At 34.3% G+C, this 27,640-nt stretch overlaps 1 protein-coding gene across 1 annotated transcript in view; it reads right to left on the reverse strand.

The window, feature by feature from the left end:
- Positions 1-27,640, reverse strand: part of LOC111064201 (Down syndrome cell adhesion molecule-like protein 1 homolog) — a gene marked incomplete at its 5' end in the record, with an annotated part of 82,048 nt that overhangs the window by 14,426 nt on the left and 39,982 nt on the right. The window contains 1 exon segment of the mRNA XM_039426366.1: positions 1,323-1,496. Coding sequence (XP_039282300.1) covers positions 1,323-1,496 — 174 coding nt within the window.

The raw sequence follows: 27,640 nt of genomic DNA on the forward strand, positions 1-27,640 counted from the left end.
ATGGTGTCATATATAAATAAATTAACTGTAAGCATTGGATACCTACCGTACTAATACGATAATTATTATTCATATACAACTTTCATTTCCATTCTAACAATTGTTATAAAAACTTTACTAACAAAAAGAAAACATACATACATTATGTAAATTACGTACATTATCAGCACTAATATAATAATGATAACACTTATTTTATCCTACCAAATAAAATAAGTTGATTATCTGTTCTAACTAAAGAAAAGATAGTACATTTCTGAAACAAAATGATCGATGAGTCATCAATAATTGAAATATATGGTGTCATTTAAAAATAAATTTACTGTAAGCATTGGATACAATCAACTTCATTTAATTTCTTATTCTGTATTCCTTGAAAAAAGCTATATACTGTACTGTCATTCTAAAAATACACGTACACCATAATATAATACTGTATAATGATTACCTTCGGATAAATTCAACAATTCTTATGTGTCACGTGTGAATATTTGGGGGAAAGTGTGATTGTGTAAATTATCTCCTCATATTAAAATATGGGGAGACCTTTTTATTGGTTCAATGAGATTTCATCGATCCAGAGTGACGTTATTGGTTCTTGATATGCGGAGACCTTAATATTGATTGAACCTTAATATGGAGAAGTTCATCAATATTTCTATTTCAAGTGTAAATATGAAATAATGAATTTATTGCCAAATACAAGAAATATTTTTACAAATAAAAATAATCATTAAAATACAATAGTTCTTTTAAAGAATACTTTAAACAAGAAATATTTTTTCAAATAAAAATAATCATTGAAATCCAAAGTTTTTGGCGTGACTGGAAAAGAAGCCTGGAGCTCCAGCCACGAGTTCTAAAAATAAGAAATCAATTTTTTAATCTAATAACAGCAGTTCAAATGGAACAAATCTGTTGATCTATGGTTGTTGAATTTCATCAATAATCCAAGTACTTTATAAACAAAATATAAATGCACAGAAAAATAATATAATAATTGTCGAGTTTTAATAATTTTTACACAATAATGAATAATCAATATTGCCAAAATTGGTGATTCAGCTAACTCAATTCTCAAATATTTATATTTTGTCGGTCCTCAATATGGAGATACCTTTTTATTAGTTCATCGAGACGTCATTGGTCCAGAGAGACTTCATTGGTCATTAATATTGAGAGACATTTTTATTGGTCCAGATAGACTTTATTGGTCCTTGATATAGAGAGACCTAAATACAGAGAAGTAACAACATATTTCTGTTTCAAATTCAAATGATTAAACATTATTTTAATAATACTTTAGGAAATAGATGACAAACCATTATTGCTGACATATTTGGTGGGTGCCACCTCGAAGCTCTCTCCACTGTTGTTGAACTGCCAGAAGAAGCTGACATCGGTGGGGTCGGCACTCACCTCGCACCTCACTCGCAGCATCTCCTCCAAGGATGCTCCCACCAGACCCGGCTCGTCGGTCAGGCACACCGGTGCAACTACGCAGGTCACACAAATAAACATAAAATTAGTACAATTCATCAACTATATAGCTGCACAAATAGGACTCTATCAACGAAAACACAGAGCATTCACAAAAATTATGTAACTAACAAACTACATCATGTAAATAGAGATACAAATATAAATCTGAGTACCCTTTTCAAAATTATTTTGTCACGACATGTTCGGCTATATGAAGTTTTGGAAAGGGTACTCGGATATATATTTTTATTTATATTCAAAAGTAGCCCTAAAGAAAAAAGACGAACTACATCATGCAACATGCATGAGTAATATAAAATTGTATGAAATACTCTGATTTGCCATAAAAATTTTATGATAATCAATAAAATAAAAAATATCTTGATATCCTCAATCACAATATGACACTACCTGCAAAGAACAATTTTTGTGCTATGGTACTTTTCTAAAAGTGATCTAATTCTGAATATTGTCACCTGGTCATAATGGGACATATATAAAATAATATATTTATCTCATATTGATCAGGATTTTAGAGTTATAAATTTAAATTCATTGAACAGTAATCTGTCATTGACAGAAAGATTGTTTATTTGTTGTTGCGTGATATTTACTGTAACTTCTCTCTGTTTTTAATAACAAACGTGTGCTTGTGCGATAGATAGAAAAATATTATCATGTATTCGAGGTGACTTTCATGTTTGGCATTGACTGATAGTTTATTTATACCCCAAAATTATCTTTTTGGGGCAGAGCTCGTTTTTATAGGACTGATAGTAAAAGTCCGGCTGTTCTGGTGAAAAGGATAGATATTGCTCTTGTTTTATAATACAGTTTTCCTGTCGCAGTTCGGGCAGTTTAAAGAGAATTGTATTATTAAATGAGACAGGATCTGAACCCGATTCACTAGTTCAGTTATTTTGATTTTTAAATAATAATTTAACGTCGCGAATAATTATCAGTGATTGCCAAACAGGAAACCATCTTCGAAAAGGTAGGTGTTATCTTTTGTTAAAATTCCTTCTATTTATTTTACCACAAAAATTGATTCAGTGCAGCAAAGCGAGTACCCTTAATATTATTTTCTTCCAATCAGTAATTTTGATTGTTTATTCAAAACCGAAATTCTTTATGTGAATAATATTATTATATCGATAACAATTCAATAAATTTTATAGTAACTGTTCACATTTGATTCTATCATTACACCCACCAAAATTGTTGGTTATCTTTTCTTTTCAAACTATTACACATATAGTTTTCCTCTCCCCACCGTTCAATATTAAATATGAATAAATAAATGTTTATTTCCCCAAAAAAAAACTAAAACTACTACATCAATTACAGAAAATATTAGATAATAATAATAATATGTACCATTTATGTTTGACCTGAATCAAAACTTTATGATTTACATTGTTCACTCATACAATTTATTGATGAAGATGGGATACAGTGCCCTGAAACGCGTCCAAACTCAACAAGTAAGTTAGTAGAGGTACTATTGTGAAAGTGAACAAAGTGAATCATGAAGTTTAGTTGATTACCAGTTCAAGTTAGGATGGAAACCTTGGAAGGAATAACAATCATGTAACAAACTCTGTATACCGTTACACAATACACAACTAGCATTAAAGTATTGATGAATTTCATACCATATGTTATTATTTATTTGAAATGGAAGAAGGACATGGAAATAATCAAAAAAGTAATCAGACCTGCAGAAGGAATAATCATTTCTCATTGGTGGGAGCATACTGAGAGTAGAAGGATAAGGAAGCATACCAGAAGAGGAATCCACACAAAGTTTCAGACATTACTCTATTCTACAACATTCTATATCTATATATTTGGTGGATGTGTCATGGATAGAAGAATGAGTTTGTTTTTTGGTCCTGCAAAATTATTCCTTTAATATGTGTATATTTCTTATTTTAGTTATAATAATGTGTAATATTTCTTCTAAATTTGGCTTTGAAGCATCTAAATTTAAAAATCCACTTTGTGAAAATAATTAAGGACTGAAAATTTTGTGAAGTGAACAACTACAAGGCTTAACCTATTTCGGACTGCCTTAACTGTGTACAACCTTATCTAAATTTAGGAGAGGAATGGAACAAGGTTACCTTATTCTTTCCCTCCCTATCATTTTGATGATGTACCTATTGTATGAATCACAAAGAATAAAAGATCCTTCCATACTACATCTTTTATCAGAAGAAAAAAAAATTAAACAGAAACAGTTCAACTGACACAAATCACAAGTTTTAATTTTCTTGGTATCGTCATCTGCTCAGCATGAAACTATTCAAATAGAGAAGTTTCTATTTAAGGCTGTGCAAAGGCTAAAAATATACTTTTTACTCCTGAAATTTTTCAAAGTTTTTTGATTTATCATCAAGCTATCAAAATTAAAAAGTTTTCACAGGAAAACATTTTTTTTATGATCATTACTTTTTGATATATGAGCGACTGAAGTTTGAATTTTTGGGACAGAACATTTTTTCAAATTCGGTACGATATAAATCCATGTGATTTAGAGGATGGATTCTTCTTGGTATTGTTGATCTAGTGAAACAAAAACTTTTTAAAAACATCAATTTTTGGAAAAGTTATTCAATTTACTAAAAATAACTTTTTGTTCAGTTATTATTGGTAAATTGAATAACTTTTTCAAAATCTGATATTTTCAGAAAATTTTTGTTTTACTAGATCAACAATACCATGAAGAATCCATCCTTCAAATCTCATGGATTTATTTCTTACCGAATTTGAAATGTTCTGTCCCAAAAATTCAAACTTTAGGCGCTCATATCTCAAAAAGTAATGATCATAATAAATGTTTTCCTGAGAAACCTTTTTATTTTGATAGCTTGATGATATACAAATCGAAAAACTTCGAAATATATCACGAGTAGAAAGTTTATTTTTAGCCTTTGCACAGCCTTAACAAACTCAGGTCAATCATTAACTAGGGCTAAATGAGATGATAACCATAAAACAGCAACAACAAGACTTATAATGGATGACTGAAAATGGGCGATAATTCAGAACAAGTGATTAATTACTCAGGACAACAAACAAATTCACACACAAAAAATGCCCGCTGAAACGTAATAAATCTTTCCCCATATTTGTAGAGCGCTATCAAGTAGGCTCAAGCAGACGGTTTTCTTTCAACCAATCCGTCAAGATTGTAAGAAAGAGAGGAGATGATGGGGAGAGACACGAGAAGAATGGGAAGACATGGAGAAAGAGTGGAGAGGGATGGGAAAAGAGAGATGACTCCTGTTCACCATTTGTCAGGCATGTCAAATGCATTACCCAAGCCGCTCCCAGCTTGCTTGACTGAAATCCACCGATGATAAAATCTGGAAACCAAAAAATCCCACTCAAACAGACATATGACTGACCTCAGGATCCCCCATCGGGAGGCCCACTTATTCTCCTGATGTATTCAGCATGATGCAACCTTTTGATCTGTTTGTCTGACAGCCTGCAGCAGCTTTTACCCAGCTGTCAACTGCGAGAAAATCATTGCAAGGCTCAGACTTTCCATCAGGAGTTATCTTGCTAGAACTAGAACCCACCAGCGACTAGATCTACATGATTTTCTTATTATTTGCTGTGACTCTCCAGGAAATTACTGTAAATTCCGATATTATATTCCAATATTGTTCAGGATTTCACTATTAATTTCGAAAATTCTTCAATCCCAATTGAACAATCATCAATTTTCAATCATTCTTTTGTGGTTACGGCCACAAGAGAATGGAATGAGTTGCCTGAAAATATTGTACTATCCGACTCATTGTCTACTTTCAAAAAAAGTCTCTACCAACTTCTCAGTTGCTACCAAGCTCAGAGTGTAGGATTCGGCATTTATATTTTGTATGTTTGTTCTTCATCTCCATTTTTTGCGATTTTCATAAAGAGTTTATAGTTGGATTTGCAGCATTGTGGGCGGGTTTAGTGTGGTTATTATAAGTCCATTTGAGTTTATTGGACCAATAATAGTTTGATTATGGGAACTTTTCTAACTTTTCTATCTTATACAATTATCTTTTTAATTCCAGTACTCCTCTTCATCATCTGTTTCTTCCTTCATCATAACTTTCTTTCACTTTTTTATCACTATTCTTCATTAATTTGTTTTAACAATGTTCTTCATTCTTAATCTTATGTATCTTAATATTTTTCAATTGTAATGAGGTTATGCTTTTTTCTTACTTTTAAATTTTTCAATTATTTTTAACTTAGTTTACTTATTATTTCTTCTTTTGTACATTTAGGATAATATCTTTTTATTTATAAATTTACTATCATTTTGTAAAATTGCAATAGGTTTTTCAAGACCTTGCATGTAATAAACAAATCAATCAATCAAAATCAATCTCATCATCCCTCTTACTCATTACCCACGCACAAGCCTGAGAGCTCATGTGGGCATCACCCTCAGTATAAAAATAAAAATGTATTCTGCAACAAGTCTACATGTCTCTTATTGTACTTAGCTTGATGGGGATTTTGCTTCCAAGTTCGAGCATTGTCAAGAGAATACTCATTATCCATTTCACGAAATATGTCAAGTTTTAATTTGAAAAACGTGTATTTTGCCTCGTTCCAATGAAGTTTCATTGTTGAGTTTGAATATGTTGACTGACTAAGAAATTGTGATTGGACAAATCAACTATAAAGTACTTATAGGGAAGAGTAAGAAATCAATTTATGAAACCATCAAGAAAATAATGAATACTCTTACATTGTTGAACAATATATACAACACTAATACAATATTTAAACCCAAAGAAGCACTTGATCATAATATTTGGTTGTGAAAAATCATCAAGCGATCTCTTCATTCTTATTTTCATGAAGGAATAGAATCAATCTCCATATTTATGTTATTTATTATCATCTGTGAGCAATATTATCTAGTGACAGCCGAAAAAAAATAGTTGATGAGTGCAAAAATGGTTGCAAATAATAACTTCAATTTGCTTATTCAAGTGGAAATTGGTATTCCTTTCAATGAAGAATTGTTGGAGCCCTCTATTCAGATAATAGCCGAAAATATTAAAATTATGTCGATAAATGGATTGAGAGCAACGGTTGAGGTTGAATATAATATTATTTCTTGTATTTTCTGATGTATGTAATAACAATAAATTGCTCCTTAACTCCTTAGTGTTGTCTCTTATTGAGTTCAATTTCTGTTTGTTTTGTGAAATATTCAAATACATTTGAGACAGTGCCATTATTTTATTAACATAAGCCCCGTATTTGAAAATCTGAATTCTCACAGTGGAAAATTTCAATCAACAACCCCCAATCCTGGTTTGTATTTCGTTCATAGCTGCAATTCTTTTGTTCGAAAAAATCACCAACACATTTTTCCGAACCTTACAAAAAGCCAGCTGTCTCTGAAAATCTAAGCCATTTCCCAATAATACAAGAAGTGTAAGGGGTGGGGTGAAAAGGAAATACTGGCGGGAAATATGATTTGTCTACCAGAAGTGGAGAAAAAAAAGAATATTGCTCAGTATTACCAAAGATGTCGATTCACAACTTAACAAAGTCACAGTGAAAATAATGTAATGAGAAAGTTTTATAAATTGAAAAAGAAGAATCTATTGGATTTGAACTTCGCAAATTACTTCTTGCTCCCAGTCTTCTCGTTTTCTTTTAATAGTCGATCTTTTCTCTCTTTCTGTCGCACTCGCAGTATTTTATTCTTGATCTTTTGATTACATCGCAAGACTTTCAAATCTTCTTTTCAATTTTGTTCGAATCCTTTTTTGTGTACGTTCTACAATACAGAGGATCGCTGAAGCACGAAATCAATCAGCACGTTCAATAAATCGAGATTAACTCTGCCGAATCACCAAGGACACGAGCGACAAAAAGAAAGAATAAGGAGTAGAAGGAACAGGGAGCTCCAGCGAAACTGTTCTGCATATTTTTTGTATTTTGCTCTCCCGCCAGTTGCTTCAACGAGCAAGAAAATCGTTTGACTCGGTTCGCGCACGTGTGCCAAATTTTAGGGGACTTATTCATGACAAGACGTTCATGTTCACGGAGGTGGGAAGAATCATGGTTGGCTTGATGATACAAACGTAATCTCTTTAGGGAATTCAATTTATTGGAATGTCTTTACTCGACCTGTTTAGTACCGTTAGAGAGCTTCACTTCTACATACATTACCTACAAAAATACAAGAGTATTGAGTAGCACCATAGAGAAACAATAGCGTAAGTAGATATCCCATGGTATAGAGCGTTTATGTCGCAACTTTTACTGTTATCTCAAGCCGATTACTGTCGATTTTTACTGTTTTGACCGGGTAAGAGTGTATAAACGGCACAATATGAGAGACTACCAGCGTCATAAAGCTTCACGGGAAAAAACTACGTGGGCTATCGGCTTGAGATAACAGTAAAAGTTGCGACATAAACGCCCTATACCATGGGATATCTACTTATGCTATTGTTTCTCTATGGTAGCACGGCATCCTTTACTCCTTCCACAGCATCAAGACACTATGAGTACAGTGTTACTGTGTAAACAGTAACTGTGTATAGTAACTTCATACAGTAACACTGTACTATGTGTAGAAATAACATTTGCTCATCCAGCGGATTTGTATTCAGCTATTTGATTCAACCAGCCAGCATGCCGTAATTTCATAACTGGGAATAACTAGTCAGGCATGCGCAGTTGGCTTCCTTCTACGTCCCGGCCCCGCAACCAACAACTACGGATCTTTTCTTCAGTCCAATACCGTACTTAAAATGATGGTTACCTTCCAGAAGCTAACACGTTTTAGTAGAATAGAATAGAATGACTTTTTCATTTATGTTGACGTGGCGAAGTTTGGACAATATTGTCCACTCTACCACTTAACCACGAGTAGGAGTAGGGTATGCTGACGCCAGATTCTATGCATCATATTAAAATACTAGTACTATTTGAAATCGATTATCATTGTTTGTTAATTCTTATGCACAAAATACAGTACTAGTCCCATTTGAAATAGATTGATTATCATTGTTTTAATATAATCAACTTCATTATCTCAGCTTATCTAGTCTTTCAACTCACGTAGTAATATCGGGCCAAGTATAGCCTCCATGTCTGAGCATATTGCTGGCTGAAAGTTGGAGATGCAAAAGTTGGATTAACGGCGTGTGCGGTAGGGGCAATTATACGCAAGCCCATGGGGCCAAAATATGCAAATCCAGCATCCTGTGTAAACCAGAAAATTGTTCAGTAGGGTACACTCAATCTAAACTACACTGGCTGGCAAGCTAAATGATATCCCATGTAATCATTCGAAGTTGGCGATTAGTCAATAATACGTTGTTAGATTGTAGATACTTACTCTTATTTCTAGGGCTACTAAAAGTATTGAAACACAATAGAATATCAATCAATCGATAATTTTATTCAATTCAACACAATATACATGAAAGAAATCAAAATACAAAAAATCACAATCAAAAATAAATTTCTAATAAAATACAAAAACAGGCTTCATGGTGAGGTGTACTGAAAAGGAAGAAAGGAGGAAAAATACCTTGCCAACTATGGTTTCCCATGTAATAGGCAGGTAGAGGATATAAAAGTGAGGAATGGAGGGTGAAGAAGAGAAGAAAAGGGAAGTATTGGAGAAGAAGGTAGGAAAAAGAGAGAAATAATTAGCAAAAATTGTAAGCGAGTCCACTTTCAAATAATGTATGTGAAAGAAATGACCTTGCAAACAATAGTTAGAGCAGAAAGTACCTTTCAATCTTATCACAAAACGACTAGTTTCAACCATAGAGAAACGATAGCATAAGTAAATATCTCATGGTATAGGGTGTTTATGTCGCAACTTTTACTGTTATCCCAAGCCGATAGTTAACGTAGTTCTTTCCCATGCAGCTGTCTAACGCTGGTAGTCTCTCAAATTGTGCCGTTCATAACACTCTCACCCCAACAAAAGGTAAAAATTGACAATAATCGATAGTAATCGGCTTGAGATAACAGTAAAAGTTGCGACATAATTACCCTATACCATGGGATATCTACTTACGCTATTGTTTCTCTCTGTTTCAACTCTAAGAGCCATTTTCAAGTGTAAATTGAAATAAAAGTATGCTTGGTAATGTATTCTAATGTGTTTATATCATTTTCAAATGTTTAGCGGATTCTCATATTCAAGTTATGTTGTAGAATCACGGTATTAGATTATATTGTATGTATCGGGTGTGCTCAAACGGGGGTAATAGCGTAGAATTTTGGGGAGGAGCTCCAAACTAATCAGAAATAAACTTGGAGGAGATTCTAAAAAGTGTTGATATCTGAGTTTCATTCATTTTGTAGCTCTCATAATATAGGCCTAAGTTGTCATCAAACTACGCTATTTTAGGGGACTTTTTGTGTAGTTGAGAAGTTGATATTGTGGTAATTATTCATATTGAATGAAAAAGACTAAGAAATTGTCAAAAACCACAGATTTATTCATACTTAGATACTTTTTTTCTAAGTATCAATAAATCTGTGGTTTTTGACAATTTCTTAGTCTTTTTCATTCAATATTTTAGGGGACTTATTCATGACAAGACGTTCATGTTGATGGAGGTGGGAAGAGTAATGGTTGGCTTGATGATACAAACGTAATCTCTGTAGAGGATCTATTTCTTAGATTACAATGATTCCAATGATGCTCATTGTAAAATTCCACTATTTTTATTTGTAACTTTTCCTGTATGAAGTTATTCCATCCTACTAAATTCTATTCTCCACCTACAAAAACTCCATTCAACATCAATTGAAAGCTATTCAACCTGTATAATGTATATCTATGAATTTCACTCATTGACCGAGTGAAGTGAGGTCTAAAATTCAAGTCGACGGATTTGCATTTCTCTTTATGTTTATATGTTCCGCATTTACAGCGAAACGTGGTAATAGATTTCCATGAAATTTGACAGGTATGTTCCTTTTTAAATTGCGCGTCGACGTATATACAAGGTTTTTGAAATTTTGCATTTCAAGGATAATATAAAAGGAAAAGGAGCCTCCTTCATACGCCAATATTAGAGTAAAAACCAGACTATACAATTATTCATTATAAATCAGCTGTCGAGTGGATTGTAAATTGCATGCATTGACACATCATGCAATTCAATATCTCAATGTAACTTAGTGAAAAAACAGCTGTTGTGAGGACTATTAATTGCATGCAGTGAGGCATACAATTGATAACTTGGAGTAGCATAGTATTTTCTCCCGACTTTTCTGTGCTCTCAACTCTGTAAGCTTTTGATGATAGTAGCATAGCTGTTTAAATCAAATTATTAGCATTGTCGATACAACAACCCAAACAGCCATTAGTCGTTTATACACCGATATCTCGCCGACACGACAGGACAAGACTGAATTTAATTTTAGAATTTTTAAATTTAAATTTTTAGAATTTAATTTTAATTTTTTAAATCAAAATTATAGATGAATTTACATAATATAAACTAAGAAAATAATTATTGAACTGTATATGATATGAAAAAGTAATTTGTAATATAATAACTATAGATAATTATATTGTTATGCATCTACATAAATTGGCTGAGCTTTGGACATATCAATGTCCATTCTTCGGAAAGAATATTAAAAATATCCTCCCCACTAACTCTCTACCAAAATGATGGATATCTATGGATATCTCTATCTGATGGATAGTATTAGAGGAGACTGTGGTTTATAACTGCGCGAGGTCTTCCGTTCACAGAACTACCAATTCAATTCAAAAGTTATTTATTTCATATTTCAAGTCGTACAAGCAATCACAGTGGTAGCCTACATCATAAAATAAGAATACACTTAACAATAAAAATAAGACAATGTCAGCACCACAGAAATGACAGCGATATACAAATATATATTAAGAAATATTTACTCTCGCAGAGGCATTACTGCCTGTGTTGAGTCTAAGGTAGGAATAGGCATATATATATATATATATATATATATATATATATATAATATATATATATATAATATATATATATATATATTTCGCAGTACTTGCATAGATCGGTAAAGCTTGTTGACATTTCAATAATAGTGACACTAAACCCCCCCCCCTGAGAATGAAACTACATAGTATAATAGGTAGCAGGACCCCTAATGATTTTGATGAAAAGCGTACTTGAAATCTGTTGGCAATGGCCGAGAGGGAGGAATGCAGAAGCCCTCAACTATTCTGTCGTAAGTGGCTGATAATTCGCCGGCGGCTCGCAATCGTGCTACGGCTATTAACTGCGAATGAAAACTGTTGCAGGGCGATGATGCTGCTGTCGCCAGCGCGAATAGGAGACGGAAAAGAGCGTTCGGTTCTTTTCTTAGGGGCCACATTACAGCGTGAATATGGCCGCCCAGCTCCCATAAAAATGAGCTCTTTTCCGTTTTATGGCACGCTATCATTCGTTTGTGGAATTTTTCTCTCTAGGAAAACTATCTTTCGGCAGCAACCTTACTCTTGATGAACGTCAAAAAAAACTTTTCTCTCGCCGGAACATTCTTCCCTGGAGCAATTTTATCTGTGTCCAATCGAATTTGCCATTGCAATAAGCTGCTTGATTCGATATCATCTTTATTGGTCCGATAAAAGTTAACGAATTTCTCCACGGAGTCTAGTGGAATGCTATTGTGTGTCGGAAAATTATCACTGTAAACATGAGACGGGAACAGTGATAATGTGAGATTCTTCTTGATTTTATTTTCGTTACTTTGTTTTCATAGCCTTATGAAATCTATTTCAGATTGGACCACTCCTGGAAATGTTCACTGGAATTTGAAATTCCTTCTTTGTTATCGTGGGATTCCGTCTAACTTCAATCCTTTCTACAGTATTAGTGTTGACCATTCACATCACTTGAAATTTTAGTTTTTGGAATGTTAAACAGTTTTCCCTCCTACAGTATGATTTTTAAATCATGTGTAAGAGTAGTTACTCATCATAGATGCCTTTACGTAGTCAATTGTATCCAATAATCTATATTCAATAACTTCACATCTAGTATACTAAGATTTGATTGAGACTGATAATAGAGTATGTATATAATGTATGTATTATGTATCATGGTAGACATAGAATGCAAAGTAGAAGACATGCACTACACACGGATCTGAAGAAGTAAAAGTACTTATAATAAATGCCGTATCGTATTTATTCATATCCAATCACTTTTCTTTTAGTTTACTATGATGTTATTGAGACTGATAATAGAGTACCTACACATTAATAGAGTAATTACCACACACGGATCTCAAGAATCATATTTCAGGGCATTCAAAGTTTCATAACTTGAATTTTAGTCCCATCAAAATAAGTTGACTGTTGTAGGCTGTTTCTGAAAAATCGAATTTTCTTCAAGATTTTGAAACTCTCGAACTCATCAAATACAATAAATTATGTTCACTTCTTATACACAGCTCTGAAAAATAGAATTTTCTTCGAAACGTTCAATTTTACAGAATTGTGTATAAGAAGTAATCATAATTATAAAGAATGTATATTCATATGTATGTTCATATAAGAATTTTACATACTAATGGTCCACCTACATATTTGATGAGTTTCTGAGTACCAGAATCTTCCACCAGCTGAAGACTTTTCAATATGAATCTCCTTTCACAACTTTTTCTTAGGTCCACAATCTCCTGGTTCTTAACTCGAAAATTATTTCTCCACTATACCCCCAAGTTGCAAGCGATTCTGCCCGGCTTAATGCGAGAATAGGGTGCAAGAAAAACAATTATTCAGTTTACAGTACTGAAGTTCGAGAGGAACAGATGTGCAGTGAAACGCATAAAATGGTTTCGAACCATTAATTTTCTAAAGAGGGTTGTGGGTGAAAAAAGAGGGCTGACCGGACCGGAGAGGATTGGGGTATTAAGTCCTAAAGGGGGTGCCAAGGAGAAGAAGGAAGAGAAGGAGAAAGAGGAGGAGCAGGAGGATGAGGAGGAGGATTAGAAGGAGAAGGAAGAGGTGGAGAGGAGGGCGCGACAGGATCCTTTACCGGAAATTTGTAAAAGTTGGGGGAAATAAGCGAGTTTTATGATCCTGAGGGATGGCTTTATTGCTTTTTTGCAGATTGACTATGGCAACATCGTAATAGAGCTCACAATACTGTAGGCTACAGCTCACGAGTTCACAGTCGGGTTGGTGAAAAAGTGGAGGTAGTACAGTCAGTTTTAACTACTATTAGGATTATAACGATAGTTATCGTTTGGTAAATGGCTATCTTTAAAATAAGAGAGAGTAGGGTTGTGTTTGTTCGTGTGTTCGTGTGTTCGCATCAAAACATGTCAACTTGTGGATTGCAAACCGGAAAAACGGGAATGATTTAGATCTCCAAATTTTGCACATAGATTCTAAAAATATCAATCTCTTGCACCTCGAAGCCCAAATTTCAATTTTCCTTCTAGATTTTTTAGAATAAATGTTTAAATTTCATTGATGGTACATACGATTTCATAAAAAATAACCAAATCATATGATCGAAATAGAACTGGCTAAAACACGTATACAAGTGTAAAAGATAGGAAAATTATGTTTGACGCATCATCACATCTGAACTACTGGACTGATTCACTTGAAATGTTGCATATAAATTCTTAATCAACCGAGGATTCTTATAGGCCTATTTTAAATTCTTCTAGATTTCATTACGTCAAGTTTTCAGTTTTTCAAGTTTTAAAATAGACCCTTGCGAAGTACGGGTTACCTGCTAGTTATCTATACTATAATAAAGGAAATAACTGGCTTATACACATACACGTACGGGATAGGAAAATTATGTTTCATGCATCATCACACGTCTGAACTACTGGACTGATAAACTTGAAATTTTGCATATATATTCTTAATTGACCGAGGATGGTTCTAGGCCTATTTCAAACTCTTCAAGATTCCACTCGGTCAAGTTTTCAGATTGTCAAGTTTTAAAAAACACCCTTGCGGAGCACGGGTTACCTGCTAGTCATTACTAAAGTTACAAAATACGATTTATTTTTAACATTTCTCCCAAAATCATGGACATAAGAATGTACTTGGCTCACTTGATACACAACTTATGTTAATGCAACCAATTTAATACAACATTATTTAATGACATAACCAAAGACGAAAAAGGGAGTTTCAATTTTTCTCTGAACTCCTATGATACAACGTCTATCCCATTTGGATACTCTCTTGCCTGTCTAGAAGTTGATGGATGGTAATCATCTAAACGATGATTCAAATAATTGAGATAATACTTATGTATACCAATTAAGTATCTGTATATTCAGTTGAAGCATAGAGAAACAATAGCGTAAGTAGATATCCCATGGTATAGGGAATTTATGTCGCAACTTTTGCTGTTATCTCAAGCCGATTACTGTCGATTATTGTCAATTTTTACTGTTCTCTTGGGGTGAGAGTGTATGAACGGTACAGTATGAGAGACTACCAGCGTCATAAAGCTTCACAGGAAAGAACTACGTGGACTATCGGCTTGAGATAACAGTAAAAGTTGCGACATAAACGCACTATACCATGGGATATCTACTTATGCTATTGTTTCTCTATGGTTGAAAGTCTTGACTCAGCCACCTTTGACCTCTTTCACAACAAATCATAAGCCTTATCCTATTACAGTCCCATCTTTTCTCTCCTCCATATTTTTATCTCTTCTTATATCTACTTCATCCTTAATTTCATATTTAAACTTTAAACTTCTTCCATTACAAATAGAATCTCCCTTTCTCCCAGTTCCTCCTCCCTCCCTCACCATTCCCCACATAATCTCTCCCTCCACTTCCCACCAGGAGATTTCTCTCCGCTACTCACAAACTTATTCATTATACTTGAATCGGTTAAGAAAAGTTACATGAGTACTATAATAAGGAAATACCTCAGAACATACAAACAAAATCACTTAAAATAGAATTCACTTGAAATTTCACTCGAAGCCTTCAACGATTCATAGCATTACTCATTAGACTACTTATATTACTTACCGTTCTAAGTAAATCACAACTTTATTATCAGGCATATTTAGAGAACTTCTTAAATTTTCAGACAGTTTCGAAGATTATCACAGAGGATCAACGCAAAACTTCTACTTCCACTAATGGTTTCCATATTATAATAACAATAACTGAATTATTGCATAAAGTAGCCAACATAGCTCTTAAGACGGAAAGAACTTATTTATGTGAATCACATTTTGATCGTATCGTTCAAGTAGGGAGCTTTATTCTTTACTTTATTTATTGATTGATTCTCTATTAATTGATACAATAAGTACATCATCGAAATAATAGGGAGAGAAAAAATAAAGAAACCTTGTGCTATTCCTCTCCCAAATTTAGATAAGGTTACACACAGTCCAAAATAGGTTAAAACTTTTATTCTTAATTTTACAAAGGCTTGTCATTGAAAGGATTGGGATTTAATTCTGTCCCAAATTCAGATGAAATAACGCAAAATCGGAAAACTTGGAAAAGCAGAGAAGATAATATCAATCGATACCTGGAATAGAATACATTATTCTACAGTTTATAGAAACTCAAACAAACTGCAAACTTAGAAATGTAGAAAAGATAATATAGATTGATACCTGGAATAAAATACTTTTTCTACAGTTTATGGGATTCTAAACTTACATCTAAGTTTGAGGATTAATACAAAAAAGTTTCATTTGTGTTCCATCAATTATTGGTAGGCGTCTCGATACAAAAATAAACCACCTATAAAGAACGGGGATTGTAGACTCAACAACATCTAGCAGCTGGAGAATCACGTCAAAAACTTTTTAATTGTCTCTGTGACAGGTTTCCAACTGATAATAACTGTAACTAAAGTGCTGGAAGTGTATTTTTGCCGCGGCGTGTGTGCCAAGAACTACGTGAGTGACTTCTCTCGCAAAAGTCGGTAAGTTAACTTTAAGAGATGGCGTAGCAGAAATATATCCTCGCCGATATGTTACCAACTAATTTCTCAATAAAAGCCTACTTTTCTCAGCTACTTCGCTCAACTTTTTCAGCCGTACATCAAAGTTTGGGTCCGTTATAATTTATTCAGTCTGCATTAAAGAAGAAGCAAAGTTTGTCGTGAATATTTCAGATGCACATTTATCGGATGGAGGCGATTTTAAGCAGCCAATGCTCCATTTTCTACTTATCGGATATTGTGCTCTTAAAGCTCTATCCACCCAGATTGATTATGTCTTACAAAAACAGTAAATGCGAGCCGAACATGGAATATTTTAGATAGTTGAAAAAAGATTTTAAAATAGAATGGTGTAGATGAAATTAGATGAGATAGAGCTAGTGAAGCAAGAGGAAAAGTGAAGAGTGTTATAGAAAGTTTATGTGAATATAGAAAGTTCATCGATGTACAATAGAATGGAAGATAGAACTTCTCTATAAATAAAGTTTCATTGATACTCTGAACTTCAGAAAAAGACAGTGGACTTCAGAAGATATAAATTGAAGTCAAATAAACTAGAAGATAGAACGTCTCTACAAATAAATGAAATAGAGTTTAATGATAAAATACAGAAATCATTGAACAAAGACAACGTCATCAACTACAAAAATATGGTGTGGCGCACTCAAACAACTTTCCTTGCCGTTATGAAAATTGATCACCTGACGCTAGTGTTTACGCGCATCTCAAGTCTACTTATAAACAAAGATCTGAGCCAGCTTGTGACAGGACAATAACGCTGGAGACATTCGAGGTCAGCTATCTCTTCATAGTGAATCATTTAATAGAATCAACAGTTGCCAACAGTTTGCAATTGGATAATCACATTTTCTCGAATTTCAAACTTATTTTCAATTTTTAGGTCGAAATGTTACTAAACATTAAGTGTAGAGTTTTTCATGCTCAATCTTTTCCACTCGCAATCGATGCACTCATGATTATTTCCTCTTGATGATCATAGTGAGTTGTATATCTTGAAGTGAATAATAGTCAGTCATGGGTTAATGTCCTCACTGTGGCCTTTAGAGTGTTACACATTATAGAAAATGGATTGATTTAAACTTCAATTTTCGCTTTCAATTTTCACGTTTTATCTATCAATTTCTTGAAGAATTCATAATATTACTCAAGACTCCTTTTCGTGTGTTGATAGAATTTCAACCACAGTGGGGTACAATCATTAGTACTTGTATCTGAGAGCCATATACATAGGATTATATACATAGAGAGACATATTCGCTCTCCTACAATATCACTACCAACAATCATAGAGAAAGCATAGAGTATGTGTATATGCTCATTGTGGCAATGTATTACATAAATTTCCATTGATTAGGCATTGTTACATTGTTTTATTGTCTCTATACATAGAGGGAAATATTCTTTATAGAGTAAAGATTATAGAAGTCATAGAGTATGTGTATTTATGCTCATTGTGGCAATGTATTACATAAAGTTTCATTGATTATGCCTCATTGTTATACTGTTTTATTGTCTCTATACATAGAGGGAAATATTCTTCATAAAGTATAGATTATAGAAAGCATAGAGTATGTGTGTCTACTCATTGTGGCAATGAATTACATAAAGTTTCATTGACTATGCCTCATTGTTATATTGTTGTATTGTCTCTATACATAGAGGGAAATATTCTTCATAGAGTATAGATTATAGAAAGCATAGAGTATGTGTGTCTGCTCATTCAAGCAATGTATTACATACTCAAAAATATCCATTATTTCTTTACAATCTTACGATTCATCTTCTACCACTCCATTGCTCTCAATTCCTCTATATTTCACAATCAACATCTTCCATTCATGCAGCGCAAATAAAAACCATTCACACACACTAAACCAGCTACCCAGAAACCGAATAAATATTTGGTTTATGCTGTTAAGAAAGCCAGCAAACAGCATGCAGCACTTCATACACAGTTCTTTCATTGGTTCTTTAGCTTGTTCAGTTGTATAGAGAGCTGAGACGGAGGGCTGGGCAATGTATTCATACACACAACGTATTTAAATCGACGAATCTATAAAACAGATGTATTCAGCAGACGGTTGTGGTTGATGGGGTGCAAAACAGCCGGAGTAGAAGGGGGAGAGGGTGGTGGAGGAGGAGGAGGAGGAGGTGGAGGAGTAGGTGGAGGGAGTGAGTGAGTAGGTGGATGGAGTGGGTGAGTAGCTGGTGGAGGAGGAAGAAGAAGAGGAGGAGGAGAAGGAGAATGAGGAGAAGGAGGAGGAGAAGGAGAAGGAGAAGGAGAAGGAGAAGGAGAAGGAGAAGGAGAAGGAGAAGTAGATAGATAAGGAGAAGGAGAAGGAGAAGGAAAAGGAGAAGGAGAATGAGAAGGAGAAGGAGAAGGAGAAGGAGAAAGAGAAGGAGAAGGAGGGAGAAGAAGAAGGAGAAGGAGAAGGAGAAGGAGAAGAAGAAGGAGAAGGAAAATGCGAAAGAGGGAGTAGGAGAAGGAGAAGGAGAAGGAGCAGGAGGAGGAGGAGGAGAAGGAGAATGAGAAGGAGAAGGAGAAGGAAAAAGATAAGGAGAAGGAGAAGGTGAAGGAGAAAGATAAGGAGAAGGAGAAGGAGAAAGATGAGGAGAAGGAGAAAGATGAGGAGAAGGAGAAGGAGAAGGAGAATGAGAAGGAGAAGGAGAAGGAGAAGGAGAAAGATAAGGAGAAGGAGAAGGAGAAGGAGAAGGAGAATGAGAAGGAGAAGGAGAAAGATAAGGAGAAGGAGAAGGAGAAAGATAAGGAGAAGGAGAAGGATAAGGAAATATGAGAATAACGAAGTGCATAACAGAAGAAGGTGGAAACAAGTGAGAGTGGAAGAGAATGAGATTTAAAGGGGAAAAAAGAAGTAAAAAAACATACACAATTTATTATAATAATCTAATATTATAACATCTAAAAATAATACAAGAAAAATACTATTAAATATATAAAATGATCCCAAAACTGCAGTATATTTTTTTATGTCCATCTATGTTTAAGGACAAAAGTAAAGTAATAATTAAAGTAATAAATAGACTAAAGTAATTAGAATTAAACATAAAGTTATGAATGAAGTTCTCACTAAACAAAGAGAAGGTGAGAAAGAGACAAGTGAGAGGAGTTATGCAAGAGAATAAAATTGAAAGGGGAAAAGAAGAAATAATTGGGATTAAGAATGAAGTGCCAGGCAAAGAGAAAACTTAAAATTTGGTAGGCTAAGTACAAGCAGATCTGCAGATAAGAATGAGAGAGGTCTAAGGTTAACGGTGGAATCAAGGAATAGAGTGAGACCGAAATAACGAGAGTGAGGAAGACTCATGTAAACCTAGTACAGAGTAATGGGCCAATGTTTCATTGCTTTCAAGAAGTATGGCATGAAGCCAAGTGGCGCGCTCTCTGTCTCACGCCAGCAGATGGCCGTGTGAGCCCTCAGGCCGTCAAAACAAGGCCTGCCACGGCTCGTTCACTTATTCATCCATTCATTACGCTCATATACATTCATTTCATCCGCGCCATAATTCAGAGGCCGGCGTCGTTCTTTGTAGCGTCGCCGTTGTGCACACTTTTCCCCCTTTTGAATCGCCCCTGCATTTGAATTCAAATCTCCCGCCATCTCACCACGTTTGAATCTCCCGCCACTACCTCATCCCCACTCTATCACTCCTCATTTGAATCGTAAAGCAGGTAAGCAGCAGCTGTAAATTAACCGACTCCGGAAGCCTTTGTCTAGTTCCACTGCGATCAGCGCTCTCTGTCGGCCCGAACGAGTACTACACTGGCACGCTACCTAACCTTAACATCCACACTTCAAACTGTCAGCGTTGTTTGAATAGGCAGCATTGATATTACTTATAATATGTACTGACAGATAAAAGTGATTTCACTATGGTGAAAATCAACTATAAATTGTCAGCATTGATTCAATGAGAAGCGTTGATGTTATTTGAAAGGAACTGCTGACAGTTAAAAGTGAATCATCTAATGTCTGGCTCGTACTTTTCCTTGTCCTCCCCAGGTTTACCAGCGTCATCCGTCTAAACATCGGATACATGTCTAACAACAGAGTCTAACGTCTAACGTCTAGCTCACACTCTATTTGCAAGTCATTCTGTATTATCATTCACCTTAGGATGCTTGGGATAATAGATGCTGCCAGTACATTGACATAGGTACGGTTTAGTAGACATAATTGAAAAATATCAGGCCTACAATAGACAAAACTTGATTTGCTATTGTAGATGTTTTCCAAGTTTAGTATTTTATAATGTGTACGTTCTGTGTACAGTAAATTGTTCCAGTTCCAATCGTAAATTGTTCCATCACGTGACTGGTGCAAAATGTTCCCATGGAACACCATTTCAAAATCGTTGGTTCAAGCTTTTGGCGCGCACTTATAAAGTTGATTTACAATTTACACCAAAATGTGTCGTTTGTATTTACACAGAACGGGCCTGATGTTTCAGAACCGTAAAACCCCAATGCTCTTTAACATGACGTGTCTCCAATGTTCAACCATCATAATTTTTTTTATTTCTTTAAAATATCTTGTTAGAAAATAAAATTACTGTAAATTACTTCGCCGTGAGCTTCATTATTTGGAAGCTGGTCGCTTTGAGTAAGCTTTCTCAAGAACAACTCTATAATTGTGACATTTTTCCTCATGAAATTTTAATCTTCTTTATCTGACATCCAGACTTGTATCAGAGACGTATAAAACAAATAGTTATTAACGGTACATTCCCTCTATGCTTGAACTGAGTACTCTGCACTGAATTCTTGTTTTTGTACTGAGTGTACATCATTAACAAAACGGGATTTCCCTTCTATTCAGTATATTTCCTGCAAATTCTGCATTCTTAGGAGAAACCTAATCAAAGTGTACATGAAAAATGCTGCTTCCTGATAAATATTATCTACACTAAAATACCTTTTTCCTGTATAATTTTCATCCAACTTTATTAAAGTCATTGAAGAATCAATCAATCTTCCAATGATTTTCTCGTCCCTTTATCTGTTCTCTCTTATTTCAGTGACTATCAGCACGGAATAAGGAAACCATAAGTGTTCTTTACTCCGTGCTATCAGTAATAACTAATGAGACAGATAAAACAATAATTACTATTCATTTTCGAATGAATAAAAAGCTCATATTTTTGCCTTAATCTATCTACCCCTTCATATTCTTGCAATTTTACAATAGTTCATGTTTTCTAGTGTCAAGTTTTAGTAACACTATTAGGAAAAGACAATCAGGAAAATAATCAGTATCCTTTTTCATTATTCAATATCATAAGTTACCTGCTGGAAACCACGAAAGTTTTAGAACAATTAAATTCAATATAATGAGTATCAATCAATTGCTTGATATCATGGCAGAATTAGTATATTTATTGCTATAGTGAAGTCCACGTTATAATGGCAGTGGAGAAAGATAGAAGAAAAACGTTGCCGATCCTCTGTCTCGTCAATGCCATCTATAGACGGTAACTGATTATTGATGTAATTGTTGACGCCGTTTGAATTTAATGGAGTTTGGCGCTGAGTAGTTAGGTTCAATCTTCCCCGTCTACTGGCGCACTCTAGTGCATAATTGTTTAATTGTTTGTTTTGTAGTTTTCAAGTTCAGTCGGCTTGCTTAACTGCCTTAGTTGATAGGACAGTTCGACTCGTTCGTTGATTTGTATTTCTATCGGAAATTATTAATTGTAATTTCGTGTCTCCGATCATAGGGAGTAGTAATTGATTTTAAAGTACATGTGAGAATTTGAGTATTTTCTATATTGAAAGTAGTAGTGAATTAATAGTAAAATTGAGAAGCAGAATTCCATACATGATTCAACAACTCTCTGCAGTACCTGGCTACATCATAGATCATCAGAGGTCAAGTGATTTATTTACATTTCTCTATTCCTTAATTCTTTCCTTTACCTTTTTACCACCCAAACCTATAGGTGAAAATCACTCTGACTTACAGCGTAGATCATCAGCCGGGGTAAGTTTTAATAATAGAGATTTTCATTGCATCATGAATGGATTCATTAGTATTTTTCTGCCAGAATATATTGAATATTAAATCGATTAAAATTACAGTCCACTTGATCAGAAATTTGTATAATCAGTAATATTAACGTTTCTTTCTAGTTAAAAATAATAATTATATTTCATTAAGCAAGAAATTATATTTTTCAATTATTTTATAATGAATTTTAAAAATTAAGATGAAATATTTTGTTAATTAGTTATTAATACTACATTGTTATAAGACGATCTGGCAACAGAGCAAAGCGAGAAAGAGATAGCGCTATCCGCTTTGTTGAATAATAGACAAACACTGCCATTATAACGTGAACCTCACTATAGGTCACTCTCACCGATTACACATTAGAAAAATCGTCAGGTAAATATTTGAGGAAAATATTATTCATTTAGAAGTCACATTGATCACAATAACTGACATATTAGGCGTGTAAAAAATACGCAATATGGAAAAATAGCTCTTTCCTGTGTGTATGATCGATAACCCAACATTTTGACAGCATTCCCAAGTGTTGAAACATGACAATGTTCCTGCGAGAACTGAAAATTCGTATTCAGAAATATGCATATGAACGTAGTACGTACGTGGCGTGTGCTACGTCTCCCGCCGCTAGGGGAGTTCAATTTTCGTTTTCCATTCTAATTATTCGGGCACAATTCAAACAACGGCCACTCACTGTTCGAGAAATTTCTCACGTCAGCGAATAAAAATCCGCGCCGGCTTATAAAACATGCGAGCTGCCTTACAAATACACAAGCCTACATATTCAATGGACATGGATTGTTTCAGAGCTAGAATGCATGCAAATTGCAGCGAAATAATACTGTATCATACAGGAGTGTCATTAAACAATAGCAGTAACAACAATGTTCTCTAGAAATGAATTTCTATTTTAAAATCTTTCAACATAAAATTGTTTGTGTTTGTTGAGAATTTGAGATCCTTATCATTATGTTAAATCATTATATTCTTTTGAAAAGTTCTATGTTTAGATGATAAAATACTGATTTTTCTGTTATTGTACTATTCTTTGGATGAATAAAATCTATTTTATTCCATTTTTGTTGAAGCTTGAGATCTTGGTAAAAAATATGTAACCAAATATTGTGCAGTATATTATTCAACTTTTTTATACATTTCAGAATGCAATTTTGTATGTTTACATTTCCGAAACATTTCAATACCTTCTTTATTAGCTGCAGCTTACCTGAATTATCATATCGAATAACAATTTTGTACTAGATGAATAACGATTTACAATGAATAATAAAAATAATGGAAATTATCCTCATAATAATAAAAACAATAATACTTATTATTTATTATCTTCATGAATACGAATGATTACAGTAATAGACATGATGTACCGTATAGGTCTCAATACGTTTCCTGATAAACATGAAAGTACTGCTTTAATAAACTTTTACTGATAAATTTTATTGAATAATTAGTGTAGAGTAGTATTAGTAGTGAAAGTGGAACAAGTGGTGTCAACACCAACAACCAGCAGTCTACTCAGCAGTTTTTCACAGTGAAAACTACTCAACGTTTTTTTCTGAGTGAAAAGTTTGTCACCAAATTTTTCATTTGAACATTGCTCTCTTTAAAAATTAGGTTCTGTTTCTTTAAAAAACAATTATCAAACTATCAATAAATTATGGTGTTTTGGATCTATCAGCCTTAAGATGATCCATTCGCCAATAAATACGTCAACAAAACTACCACCATCCGCGCAGCTCGAATACGATGAAGAGGAGGAAAAGGATGAAAAAATTATGAAATGAAAGCTCGATTATAACAGTGAGAAAGCCATGATAGATGGTACATTATATTCTTTTTGATGCTCTAGGATAAAAACGTTTCTCTTATTTCCTCTTCGACTTATTCTACTACTTTCCTTTCTCCTTCTTGTATTATACATCAATTTCCCATTTTTTCACTCTGACTTACACTTTCACTCCTACTTTCCTCTTTGACTTATATTTCTACTACCTTTTTCACACACTTTTCCTCTTCCTCTCTCCCTTTTCTACCATCCTCCCATTTTTCTTTCTCTACTTATACCTTCACTACCTCTTCACTCACTTCCAACTCACACTTTCCCTCTTCCTCTTAGACCATATTTTTCTCTTCTACCCCCTCACTCTCTCTCACTTCAACACGTTGTTCAAATCCCTAGTAGCACAGACAAGACTGTGAATCCATCTGTAGAAAGAAATCGGATTTTACGGAGAGTGATGTGATAGGGGATGAATCAATCATCCCATGCCTTCTATCTCGGGGCTGGTTTCTTTGTTTTCACCAGGTTTTGGGGAGGGGGTTGTGAGAGGTATGAGGGACCTTGTGGGGTAGGGGGGGCTCTAAAGATGTTCAATGGGGGTTGAAAGTTTGGTCAGCCGCCATTACCTAACATCACAGCCTACTTGGCTTGAGGCGAGCGATAATCTTCGCCATAAATAAGACCCGGTGGTAACAACTTGGAATGAAAAAGTCCAGATCCCTCACTGTGCTTGCTTTCTTCCCCAGACTGCTCATGCGCACAAGCAAGTTGCAAAGATTAAAGATAGAGGAAGCCCTGGAGATCCCTTACTCGGGATTGTGGCAACCTCTGGGGATGCAGGATCTATTTGATGCTAGTAGGGGAGAAAAGAGTAAACTAGTTCAACTTGTGTTTATCTTGTATTGAACTAACAAGCTGGTGTACATTGCAAGTTCCAGACACAGAAAGCTTGAGAGCATGGTGGCATGAGTGGCAGTAACGGGAAAACCAGTGCAATAGATACCTAGAATACATTCTAGGTACATTGCAATATGTTATTAGGAATACTCTTGTACTCATCTGACAAGCGGAACATACTTGCGAGTATCAAATCAAATCCATTTATTGCCAACGACAAGTATTAAACAAGTATAGTTGGTTTGAAAAAGATTTGATAAAATGATAGTGGATTTGAAAAATCTTAGTATTCTAATCATATTATGTGAACTTTACTGGAATATATCATTATTCAAAATGTATGAATTCAGGGCTACTTTCTTGTATTTATAAAATAGAATTATGGTACTCTATAAAATTAATGAAAAAATAAAATTTTAAAGGGTAGCCTACTATAAATTCTGTTTTATAAATCATTGACCGAGCGAAGTGAGGTCTAAGATTCAAGTCGACGGTTTGGTATTTCTCTTAATGTTTAAATGTTTATATGTTGCGCATTTACGGCGATACGCGGTAATAGATTTTCATGAAATTTGACAGGTATGTTCCTTTTTAAATTGCGCGTCGACGTATATACAAGGTTTTTGGAAATTTTGCATTTCAAGGATAATATAAAAGGAAAAAGGAGCCTCCTTCATACGCCAATATTAGAGTAAAAATCAGACTATAGAATTATTCATCATAAAGTAGCTGTCTAGTGGATACTACCGTTCAAAAACATCGAACATTTTGAAAATGAATCTTTCCATCAACGTTAGTAGACAGTATTGACTATAATACTACCCGTTCAAAAACATCGAACGTCTTGGAAATGTATCTTTCCATCAACGTTGTAGACAGTTGCAGCCAGACCTGATAACAGCGCTCACACTCACATTCCGGGACGACATGTCACGGTACGATAGGACAGAAAGCACTATGTTTATTTAGGATTTTTTCTAAACATTTTAAATTGATAAATTATTTTTCAATTTTTGAGAAAACATAACAACAGGTCAATGTAACTTACTGAGCGCGAGGTCTACTGTTCACTGAACTACTAGTTATTCAAATAATTTTTCTAAATAAATAAACTGGTAACTTTCTTGTTCAATTATAACTTAATTTCACACTGAAGAATAGCATGATTGTCAAAACATTACGTGTCTCACAAAACACAAAACAACTACTAAGTACCTCTACAAGATTAGTGATAAATTAGTCTATATTGAAATACATAGTAATTATTCACATTTGAAATCTTCATAAAAGATTATCTTTTATCTTCATGATTATCAAAATAAGAACTCAGGAATGATACCAGGAGGAGTATTTCAGATAGATAGACTAGCTGAAGTATTGAAAGGAGCACAAGATAAATTGAAGAGGAATAAGGAACAAAAACGATAGCATAATATTGAAGGCAATACTCTATAGAATATTATATTTTATAAATATATTATATATTATACTGTATAGAACTAAAAAAGGATGGTATGTTGACTGTTTGAATTGAATGTCAAACTGTTAGCATTATTTGAATTGGAAGCATTGATACTATATTTAAATTGTCTTTTTCCGTTAGGGCTACTCTTGAATAGAAATAAAAAATAAAGATCCAAGTACCCTTTTTTATAATTGTTTACTTGTTCGAATTACCATTACCATTATAGGCACTTGATAATGGCATCATGGCTGGAACATGTCGTAAGTAAACAATTTAAAAAAAGGGTACCGAGCATTTTATTATTTTATTTCTATGTTTTATTTACTATAACCTGACTGTTTTAATTGTATAACAAACAGTCAGCATAAGTTTATTATTCTTAAGGCTTTTATCGGCAGAGAGATCCTTTCGGATATTCTGTCTTGCCGTATTACTCAATGTCATTTCCTATCAACACTCATGTTAATAGTTTATAAGTTGAATGGAATCAATATTGATGCTATTTACAAAGTATTCTGACTGTTTGAATTGGATCTCATTATAGTTTCCAACACGACTCCAGCTCCGCCTTACACCATCCAGCAACAATTTCAATTTTCAGCTACTTATCAATTACAGTACGGAGTTTTCCTTCCTCGCACACATCTGAACGTAAGCTGCTCTTATTTTACAGCCAGAGCTCGCCCGCTAGAATCCAATATCCAATATCTTCCACCCGAAAAATACGAGCTTGATCACTACACACACCAGCCCAAAATGCATCATATATTAGTTGGTGTTTGCGAGTGTGTGTGTGGGAAAGCGCGTCCGTTGTATTAGTTTGAGGAGCAGAGATCAAACCGGGTATAAAATAAGCCCATGGGCGTTTGCTGAATTTTCCGCCTCAAAAATTCGGAGAAAACTTTTTTTGTTCTGCTTCTAATTCCTGCCTCACAGTTGCCGAAGCGTGAATGAAAAGCTTAGCGTCA

This window comes from Nilaparvata lugens, chromosome 4 (assembly GCF_014356525.2).
Source record: "Nilaparvata lugens isolate BPH chromosome 4, ASM1435652v1, whole genome shotgun sequence".
NCBI classification, from domain to species: domain Eukaryota; kingdom Metazoa; phylum Arthropoda; class Insecta; order Hemiptera; family Delphacidae; genus Nilaparvata; species Nilaparvata lugens.